At 48.8% G+C, this 11,637-nt stretch overlaps 1 protein-coding gene across 2 annotated transcripts in view; it reads right to left on the reverse strand.

Annotated features, from left to right (window-relative positions):
* The window catches only part of LOC144608208 (adenylate kinase isoenzyme 1-like), a 93,987-nt gene extending 92,548 nt beyond the window's left edge, over positions 1–1,439 (reverse strand). Inside the window, exons 1-2 of one of the 2 annotated variants that reach the window (XM_078425761.1) lie at positions 1,350–1,439; positions 114–322 (exon numbers count right to left, since the gene is read on the reverse strand). In XM_078425761.1, coding sequence (XP_078281887.1) covers positions 114–260 — 147 coding nt within the window. In that variant the 5' untranslated portion in view covers positions 261–322; positions 1,350–1,439. Of the gene's footprint in view, positions 1–113; positions 341–1,349 lie in introns of both variants that reach the window. The other variant, XM_078425760.1, reaches the window with a different exon arrangement.
* Positions 1,440–11,637: the final 10,198 nt, after the last annotated feature.

The raw sequence follows: 11,637 nt of genomic DNA on the forward strand, positions 1-11,637 counted from the left end.
CCCTCCCTCCCTCTCTCCCTCCCCCACTCTCCCCCTCTCCCCACTCTCTCTATCTCCCCCACTCTCTCCCCCACTCTCACTCTCCCTCCCCCGTTTTGCAGCCATGGTCTTACCTCGAAGAGCCGCGGGATCTCCCGCTTGGACAGGTAATCCTTGGCATCGGCCGAGTTCATTTCGGGCAGGTGAGGGGCCGCTGCCAGTGGCGGGTGAGGGTGAGGGTGAGAAGGGTCGGCGTCGTTGCTCCCACTCCGCACTTGCATCCGAGACACACACACGATGCACCATCAAACTCTCAGATGGGCTCCCGCTGTTGGCGAGAATTCTGTAACAACATCCACCCCTAAATGCACTTCATTAAACAAATCGGAGCAGAAACACAAAGCATCTTTGCAAAAGCTCCGGCTAGGGCTTCCCCCCCCACACAGACACCCCCACCCCACACAGACACCCCCCCACTCACACCCACACACACACACCCCCCCCCACACACACCCCACTCACACCCCCACATACACACACACACCCCCCCCACACACCCACACACACACACACACCCCACACACACACACACCCCACACCCCCACATACACACACACACACCCACACACACCCCCCCCCACACCCACACACACACACCCCACACACACACACCACACACACACACACACCCCACACCCCCACATACACACACACCCCACACACACCCACACACACCCCCCCCCACACCCACACACACACACCCCACACACACACCCCACACACACACACACCCCACACACACACACCCCACACACACACACACACCCCCCCCCCCCCCCACACACACACACACACACACACACCCCCCACACACACACACACACCCCACACACACACACACCCCACACACACACCACACACACCACACACACACACACACACCCCACACCCCACACACACACACACACACACCACACACACACACACACACCCCACACACACACACACACACACCACACACACACCACACCCCACACACACACACACACACACACCCCACACACACACCCCACACACCCCACACTCACCCCCCCCCACACACACACACCACACACACACCCCCCACACACACTCACCCCCCACACACACTCACCCCCACACACACTCACCCCCACACCCACACACTCACCCCCACACCCACCCCCCACACACACACACTCACCCCCACACCCACCCCCCACACACACACCCCACACACACACACACACCCCACACACACCCCCCCCACCCCCCCCCCCCACCCCACACCCACACCCCCACCCCACACCCCACACACCTATTTCCCAGTAACTCACAAGCCGCGACTTTACCTGTGTGTTTTATGTTTGTTCCTCCTGTTTCCCGCTGTATCAGTCAGACGGTCAGTCAGTCAGTCAGACTGAGAGACACGTCCAGCAGCCGCCCCCGCGTGTTTATTATTGTTTTCCTACTGAATGAGAGAGGCGCCTGCTAATGCGAGCCCCGCCGGGTCCAAGCGCCTCCCTCTGTCTGTCCACACAACCTGCCAGTCGCCCCACGGTGGAGTCGAGAATTACTTTAATTCACCGAGAAAATAAAATGCTTGGCGGTGGGATGGGTGCAAACATAAAGTGCCGCCACCCAGGTGGGAGATAGGGAGGTGGTGGGTGATAGGTAAAACACATAGAAACATAGAAAATAGGTGCAGGAGTAGGCCATTCGGCCCTTCCAGCCAGCACCGCCTTTCAATATGATCATGGCTGATCATCCAACATCAGGACGGGATATGGGCTTTTTTCCCCATATCCCTGAATTCCCTTAGCCCTAAGAACTCTCTCTTGAAAACTTGAAATCACGAAAGCATACAAGACACTACTGGTGCTTAGGAGTCAAGAGTGTTTGAAGAAGGGTCTCGGCCCATTCCTTCTCTCCAGAGATGCTGCCTGACCCATCGCGTTACTCCAGCATTTTGTGTCCACCTTCCATGTAAGATCTGCACCAGAGTGTTTAATTGTCACATGTACCATCAACTGGAACAATGAATTTCTTACTCGCAGCATCATAATAGGTTGTAAACATAAATACATCGTCAGTAATATAGTAAACACACATTCAATAAACTAATAACCACAATACCCGGTAGAAACAAAGATCCTAAGTTTCAGTGCAACAAAAGAGAGTCCATGGTTCTCGTTGCTGAGGTCAATATTCATTGAGGTTAGCGTTGAGTTGTCGGGAAGAAGCTATTCTTGAACATGGTGGTCAAGTTTTTCAGAGTCCTATACCTTCTTCCCAAAGGTAGGAGTGAAATGGGAGTGTGTGGGGAGGGTAGTGTGAGTCTTTGATATTATTGGCTGCCTTTTTGAGGCTTTGCCTCCTATAGATCCAAAGATAGACACAAAATGCTCTGAGATCAGGCACCATCTCTGGAGAAAAAGAACATTTCGGTTTGAGACCCTTTCTTCAGACCCACAAAATGTGTCGGGAAGGAGTTGCAGATGCTCTGGTTTACCCTGAAGATAGACACAAGATGCCGGAGTAACTCCGCGGGTCAAGCAGCAACTCTGGAGAAAAAGAATAGGTGATGTTTGGGGTCAAGGCACCTCCTGGAGATCCCTTTGATGGTGGGGAGGTCAGTATCGGCGGTGGACCAGTCACTATGCTCTCTCCTGTACACCTGTACAAGTTCAAGAGTTGCTGAAATCGTGAGCAAAACACAAGGTGCCGGAGGAACTGAGTGGGTCAGGCAGCATCAGTGAAGGGAATGGACCGACAATGTTTTGGATCGGGGCCCTTCTTCAGACTGATGGAGTAGGGGGGAGAGGAGGAGGTTGGGCAAAGCCTGGAAAGTAATAGTTGGATATAGATGAGGAGTTGCCCAACCTGTCCACCCACCCCACTCCCTACAACTCCACCAGTCTGAAGAAGGGTCCAGATCCAAAATGCTGCCTGCCCGTTTTCTCAGCCTGACCCGCTGAATTTCTCCAGCACTTTGTGTTCTGTTCAAGATTCCAGCCTCTGCACTTTTTTTGTGTCTCCCATGGTTGTAGTCCCTTCAGCTGCCATGGTACTCCACTCTGGTATTCCTCCTTAAACACCTTCCTCACCTCTTACCCCTTCCCTCCTTCCTCCTTCAAGATGTGTTTTAAGACTTACATCACAGACCAAGCCTCTCGTAACTTATCTGATCTCTCTCTCTCCCCTGGCTCCATGTCACGTTTTTGTCCAAGTGCCTCGGGCTGTTTCATTATATATAAAAGCAAATTGCTGCTGTTTATATAATTCCAGGATGCGATGGCATCACATACCAGAATAAAAAGAACTTTCTAAATGTAGCGCAAAAGGCCAATGTTAGCGCCCAGAACCAGACCTGAGGAACACTCTCTCCTTCACCAGTACTGGGAGGTGGTACGGAGCCTTCCAACAGACTGTGATCGCTTTTGGTCCCATTCCAATGAGGATGCTGATGAGGCCAATGTCTGGTCCACAGGTCAGCCTGGAGGTGCTTCAGAGATAGTTGGATGGGTACGTTGTGAGGTGGTGTTGCCCTTACACTTGGCTTTTGTGTACTCCTCACTAATGGACCAGGTTCTCATTGCTCCTTCTAGAGTTTAGAGTTCAGTTTAGGGAAATAGCATGGAAACAGGCCCTTCGGCCCACCAAGTCCACGCCAATCATCAATCACCCGTTTACACTAGTTCTATGTTATCCCACATTCCCACTCCCTACACATTAGGGGCAATTTGCAGAGGCCAATGAACCTACAAACCTGCACGTCTTGGGATGTGGGAGTAAACCGGAACACCCAGAACAAAACCGATGTGGTCGCAAGGAGAACGTGCAAACTCTGCACAGGCAGAACCCGAGGTCAGGGTTGAACCCGGCTCTGTGGCGTTGGGAAGCAGCAGCTCTACCAGCTGTGCCACTGTGCTGACTAGGTTTAAGGTAAGAGGAGAAAGATTTGAGGAACTTGAGGGGCAACATTTTCACAGAGGGTGGTGGCTGTTTGGAACAAACTGCCAGAGGAAGTAGTTGAGGCAGGTGCTATTACAGGATTGAAAATACATTTGGACTTGTACATGGATAGGAAAGGTTTAGTGGAATATGGGTCAAATGCAGGTAAGGTGGGACTAGCTTCGAAGGGGCATCTTGGTCAGCAGGGACAAGTTTGGTCAAAGAGTCACACAGCACAGCAACTGGCCCCATATCTCTAACCTCTACTTTGATGGGCCACTGGCCAGGCATACCTGGGGGTTGATGCAGGTGTTTACACTTCTTCAAGAAGGTTCTGAATCTTTTTCTCTGCCTACCTTGTGTTTCCTTGCCATGACAAAGGATCTTTGTTTCAGGAGTCTGGTGCCTGGAATGCAAGCAATGCGTCACGCCCATTGAGCTGCCTGAGTGCAATTAGGGCCTCGTCATAGCTGATGTTGTGTTGGGGGAAGCCACTGACATTGCTTTACACATCTCTCCAGTGTTGGGGACGATATTGGTGGCATCTCTCCAGTTCTTCGAAGTGCCTACTGTAAGAATCCATGACCTGGATAGCGTGAACGCTCACAGTCTTTTTCCCAGGAGAAATGTTTCTGTAACCAGAGGGCTTAAGGTGACACGGGGAGAGATTTAAGAGAGACTTCAGGAGCAACTTTTCCTCTGAGAGAGAAGTCTGGATCTGAAATGAGTTGCCAGAGAGAATTAAAGAAGTGGATTACAACTTTTAAAAGACACGAGGCCAGACATGTGGCTAGGCCATAAGACCATTAGAGATAGGAGCAGAATTAGGTCATTTAGCCCATCAAGTCTACTCCGCCATTCAATCATGGATGATCTATCTCTCTCTCCTAACCCCATAACCCCTGACACCCGTACTAATCAAGAACCGATCTATCTCCGCCTTAAAAATATCCATTGACTTGGCCTCCACAGCCTTCTGTGGCAAAGAAGCCCACAGATTCACCACCCTCTGACTAAATAAATTCCTCTTCATCTCCTTGAGGAACATCCTTTAATTCTGAGGCTATGACCTCTAGTCCTAGACTCTCCCACGAGTGAAAACATCCTCTCCACATCCACTCTATCCAGGCCTTTCACTATTCTCTATGTTTCAATGAGGTCCCCCCTCATTCATCTAAACTGCAGCGAGTACAGGCCCAGTGCCATCAAACGATCAGTTTCTCATTATTTCTGTAGATTAGCTGCACATCATCGGGATGTTTGTTGAAGGTAAAGTGTGGCGTTGAGGATAAATGTCACCTACATTGAAATTGGTGCAGTCATGGACCTGTTAGATTACAACTCGCACAACTTCATATTGCTGATGTTGAGAGTCATGAGTTTTTAATTGTTCGAGGTACTGCAACAATGAAACTCTCACTTGCAGTAGCTTAATAGATGTTATGGGTCTTCAATGATATGCAATAATACAGATAAATATAATTGAAAGAATTCAATAAATCAATAACTAATATTAGAGCAAATAAACGGAAGTCAGTAGTCAACCAGACACAGTACATAGAAGATGACAGTTGTGCAGAGTTCAAGAGCCTGATGGTTGCTGGGATGAAGCTGATCTTGAACCTGACAGTCGCTGTTTTCAGGATCTTGTACCTTCTTCCCAATACTAGTAGCAACACGAGAGTATGGTCAGGGTGGTGTGAGTCTTCGGTGATATTGAGGCCATGCCACCTGTTGATGGCTTCAATGGAGGGGAGGTCAGGACCATTCATGGACTGGGCAGTGCCTACCACTCTCTGTAGCCCCTTTCATTCCTGGGCACACAAGTTACCGAACCTCAGGGGGTGGGGATGTGTGTGTGTGTATCTGAGAGAGCATGAATGTTTGTGTGAGAGCATGCGCGTGCAAGGATGTGTATGTGTGTGTGTGTGTGTGTGTGTGTGTGTGTGTGTGTGTGTGTGTGTGTGTGTGTATGTGTATTCATGCGCCATCTAAAAGTCTCCCAAATGCCACTATCGTATCTGCCTCCACCACCACCCCTGACAGTACGTTCGAGGCACCACCACCCTCTGTGTAAAACACCTTCCCTGCACATCTTTGCAACCCCTCACCTGAAACCCATGTCCTCCAGTATTTGTTTCTTCCCCCCCATTCTGGGAAAACAGTTGTGACTGTCAATCCTCTGCCTTTCATGATTTTGTGTACTTCTTGTCTGTGGTTTAAAGGCTACTGTTGTGAGTCCTCAGGTGTGAGACCATGGGGTGATGATCAAGGATAAAAGGCACTTTTGCAACCAAGTTGTCAACGCTGTGAAGCAGTTAAGGGGAGAGATGGTCTCAACATGGGAAGTTTGAAAGTTCAAAGTCAGGAATATATTATTTGTAATCGGCAAACTCTGGAATGTAAACAGATGTAGGATTCCTGTATTGTGTGGGCTGCTGGCCAACGTGACAATTCGAGTGCGCGCGTCAGTTGAGTTGGGGGAGTTTTACAACAACGTTGACAACACTCGCACTTTAAGGCAGTTAAATGTCCCAAAGGCACTTCCCAGGCATGAGGTCAGACAAAATCTGACGCCAAGGGACAGAGGGGATGTATTAACAGAAGTTCAAAAGTCTGGTGATAGCCAGAGGTGTACGGCATGGAAACAGGCCCTTCAGCCCACCTTGTCCCGGCCAAACAAGTTGACATGTTGGGCCATTTGCTGACATTTGGGCCATATCCCTCTATACTCATCCCGATACCTGTCCAATCCACTGATAAAAGCCATCACCGTTTCTGCTCCTTTTGCTTCCTCTGGCAGTTCCTTCCACACACGGACTATCCTGTGAGTGAAAAGATTGCCCGAGGTTCCTCTTGCATATCTCCCCCCTCACCGTAAGTTTATGTCCTCTAGTTTTCGAATCCTCTACCTTGGGAAGAAAGGCTGTGAACGTTTGCTTTATCCATGCCTCTCGTGATTTTGTACACCTGAAATAACGTCACCATATGGGAAGGAACTGCAGATGCACCAAAGATGGACACAAAATGCTGGAATAACAGCGGGACAGGCAGTATCCCTGGAGAGAAGGAATGGGTGATGTTTCAGGTCAAGACCATGACTGAAGAAGGGTCTCGACCCGAAACGTCGCCCATTCCTTCCCTCCAGAGATGCTGCCTGTCCCATTGGTTACTCCAGCATTGTGTCTATCTTCAATAAAGTCACCCTCAGTCTCTTATGATTCCAAGATAAAAGTTCCAGTCTGTCCAAGCTTTCTCCATTAGCTAAGCCGACAAGGCGTGCCCAGGTAACATCCTGGTGACTCTCTTCTGCAGTCTTTCCAGCGTTCCAACTGATCGAATGAGAGGATAGGCTTGTGGAGAATGCTGTGTGACTCTGACTTACAATGCAGACTCCAGGTCCAGGACAATCTGTGGCCAGGTGCAGCCTCTGCAAAGTCCAGCCCACCGAAGCTCCTCTGCACTCTTGGGCCGAAGGAGGGAGAGAGGGAGGGGGGTGGAGGGAGGGGGAGGGGGGGAGAAGGGAGGAGGGAGGATAAGGGGGGTTGAGGGGTATGGAGTGGGGGGGAGGGGAAGGAGAGGGGGAGAGGGGAGGGGAGAGGGGAGAGGGGGGAGGGGAGAGGGGAGAGGGGGGAGGGGGAAGGAGAGGGGAGGGGGGAGGGGGAAGGAGAGGGGAGGGGGGAGGGGGGTGAGGAGAGGGTGCTGCACCAATGCAGGAGAGGTTTGTGCCCAATGGGTCCACTTGGTCTAGTTTTATAATAAAGCCAAGACTTCCCTATGCATGACTGTAATCTGCGGATGCATTAGCTGTAACTGTGTAAAGCATTTGAGTGAACTCTGTGCTTACATATTTTTTCCTGGAAATGTTATCAATGAAATGATGTATTTTTGGAAGAGGCATGTTAACACTAGTTGTACCACTCAGCTAATGCTCAGTCAGAGAGTTATAATATACAGCATGGAAACAGGCTCTTTGTGCCGACCAAGATGCCCTATCTATTAATCCCATTTGCTTTTGTTTGGCCCAAATTCCTCTAAACCTTTCCTATCCAATCCTATGACTTGACCAAATGTATTTTAAATCTTGAGTACTTGCAACATCTTGGTAAATTGTCTCTGCACCCGTTTCCAGTTTCTTGACATCGCTCCGATAGCACGGTGATCAATACTCAAAACCAGCGTCTTGTACAAATCAGGTCACTACGTTTCAGCTTGTTCAATCATGGACTGAAATGCAAATGAGTTCCTTTCTTTGGCGGTCAGTGTCTGAGCTGCTGAGCCTCTGGTCTGTCTGGGCAACTTCCAGATTGGAAGGGCCTTCCTGGATCCCAAAATAAAGTACAGATTAGATTAGTTTAATTTAGTTTCGAGATGGAGCATGGAAACAGGCCCTTCGGCCCACTAAGTCCATGCCAACCATTGGACACTTGTTCACACGAGTTCAATTTTATTGCAATGTTCCCTGCACCTTGGGGGCAATTTACAGACGCCAATGAGCCTAAGTACCTGCACCCCCTGAGATGTGGTAAGACACGAGAGCACCCGGAGGAAAGCCTAGGTGAACGTGGGAGAACGCTGGGAGAACGTGTAAATTCCGCACCGACAGCACCCAAGGTCGGAATCCAACCTAGGTCTCTGGCACTGTGAGGCAGCAGCACTGCCAGCTGTGCCATTGTACTGCCACAAAGCATGGCAGATATCCTGAATAAGAAGGGTAACAAAAATTACCATGGAGTTTGGGTTTCATCAGACTGCGATCAAACAAAATTTAATGGAGCCACTCAAACAGATTTCAAGTGGAAGTCCAAAACCTCGGAATGTTTTAAGGAGGAAAGAATGGTTCAGAGGTTGAGCGAGACCATTCTGGTGCTTGGGGGTCTTGCTAAACAAAAGAAAAGCCAGGAAAATCAGGGACAATCAGGAGACCCAAAAGAAAGAGCACTGATACTTTATTGGGTTGAAGGTTTGGAGATTTTGTAGAAAGTGATATAAACTCTGGGATGAGAATTCAAATTGGAGGCATTGGTAATTCAGGAGATCAATGTGAGCAACTTGTGATACCTGTGATCCAACAAACATGAGGGGCCGTTCCTAGTCACGTGTGTCACCTCACATGGCCACACACGTGACCAGTCATATTTGACCTCTGACCCTAAACAAACATTGTCAGCATGCCGTATAAACATTTCACTTGATAAACTTCGACATATAAGTCATATATATATACACAGTACAAAACAATACACTGGTAATGCAACACTGGTAATTCAACAATTTTTCACATTTTTGGTCACACCCGTGACTAAGAATGGCCCATAAATATAACCGATCAGACTGTAAATTAATGGTTGATGTTGCTTTTATTTGGTGCTGTGGGGGGGCAATGGATCTAAGGCTTTTACTCCATGGAGATATTTATTTTACCCAAGGGATCTTGAATCATTTGCGAGAGGATTGAAATGATGACTGTGTTGCAACTCCTTCCAATCTTTTTATGGGATTCATGTCAACTGAACGCAGCACTTGTCCCAGCTTGCCCGTGAACCTGCTTTGCAATCAGTTCCAAGTGTTTTACATTATATTATTTATATACAAGTGGACCTTTGAAAAAAGAAAAACATTATAATCAGTAATGTCACTCCTGTGCACAGGGCTTTAAAGTTATTCTGCGACTATAAATCATGCAAATGCTTCAAAGAGATTTGAGTTCTGACCCTTATCACGAGATAATGATTTCTTAATATCAATCAACTTAAAGGAATTGAGAGCACATTGTTCAAGGGGGACAAGGACATTATTTCCCCATAGACTTGGGTTGACATTTCTTTCTGTGGCATACGTTATATCCAGAGTCTACGGTTGATGTTTTGCCCCAAAAGACTGGATCCCATAAGTGTGGATCCAGATGCTAGGCTGTTGGAAGTGAAAGGCAAATAAGACAGAGACACAGAGACACAGAGACACAGAGACACAGAGACACAGAGACACAGAGACACAGACACAGAGACATAGAGACACAGAGACACAGAGACAGAGACAGAGACAGAGACAGAGACAGAGACAGAGACAGAGACAGAGACAGAGACAGAGACAGAGACAGAGACAGAGACAGAGACAGAGACAGAGACAGAGACACACACACTATTGCAACGGAACAATTAACTTCTTAGTTGCGAGAGATTAACAGGCCCCTAAATACTACAACAGAGATAAATATGTAATAATCAACAATACAATAACAATGCTTGGGCAGCTTGCAGCCCAGTGGTATGAGCATTGACTTGTTCAACTTTAGATAGTTCCTCTGTCCCTCTCTTCCCCTCCCCCTTCCCAGTTCTCCCTCTATCTTCCTGTCTCCACCTATATCCTTCCTTTGTCCAGCCCCCCTGACATCAGTCTGAAGAAGGATCTCAACCCGAAGCGTCACCCATTCCTTCTCTCCCGAGATGCTGCCTGACCCGCTGAGTTACTCCAGCATTTTGTGAATAAATAGCCATAATACTAGGTAACCATAATGGTGCCGAACCACAGTCCGTAGTGCAGTCAAATACACCGTCCATAAAAGATTACAGTTGCTGAGGTCAATGTTGTGTAGTGTTCAAGAGCCTGATGGTTGCTGTGAAGAAGGTGTTCTTGAACGCGCATACATAATTGAAATGGAGACTCCTTTGTCTTTCTGATGCAATAGATATCCAGCATCCAAACCCTGTTCCTTAACTCATGTCTGGTTTGCTAGACGCTATTGGAGAGAAATCAACAGTCAATCAGCAGCTCCTCTGTTGCACGGTGAGGTTCCCATTGTGAAAGCCAGTTGCTGGAAGGTCATAGTTCATCCAGCAGTTCGCCGGAGGCCGGGCCTGTTCATCAGCGGCGGCCAACTCTCGGGACTCTGGGGCAGGCCGTTCCTGTCATCTGTGCCAGATAACAAAACAGTGTTTAGTCTGGACAAGAAACAGACCTTGCAATGGAGGAACTCCAAATGCAAAGCAGAAAACTGAGAGCAATGGTTGAGCGAAAGAAAAGGCAGGGAACATTGGAGCAAATCAGAGCGCGATATGGCAGCCTGTGACCGATTGGGCGTTGGGGGGGAAGGAAGCAGAGGGGCAGCTGCTGTAGGTGTCGGTGGGTCATAGTGTTGGCAGAGGTGGCTGGGTGGGGGGGGGGGGCAAGAGCAGCCATGTGAACAAGCAGATTAAACACAGACTACGGCCGCTGCACGGAACAGCGGTGGAAGGAGTTGACGGCATCACGCTGGGCCAGGCCAACCCCTGCTCATCAGTTGAGTGCCGCTAGGACACGGCCTTAGAGTGAGAAAATAACATGGCATTTCCCCATGGGACAAGATTGGACATTCCATTGGCTTGGATGTTGCAAGTTAGTATTGGATTATGTGGCATGTGTGTGTGCGTGTGCGTGTGCGTGTGCGTGTGCATGTGCGTGTGCGTGTGTGTGTGCGTGTGCGTGTGTGTGTGTGTGCATGCTGTGCCAGAAGAGGAACTACTGTAGTCATGTACAGTATAATTTGACTGGTAAGCATTTAATTGGGGAACAACTAGAACAGAATGTGCTGGAGTAACTCAGGAAGTCAGGCACCATCGCTGGAGACATGAACCTATTCATGTGTATAAAAAGAAACGGCAGATGCCGGTTTACACCAAAGATAGACACAAAATCTCTGGAGAAAAG

Source organism: Rhinoraja longicauda, chromosome 31, assembly GCF_053455715.1.
Source record: "Rhinoraja longicauda isolate Sanriku21f chromosome 31, sRhiLon1.1, whole genome shotgun sequence".
Classification (NCBI taxonomy): Eukaryota; Metazoa; Chordata; class Chondrichthyes; order Rajiformes; family Arhynchobatidae; genus Rhinoraja; species Rhinoraja longicauda.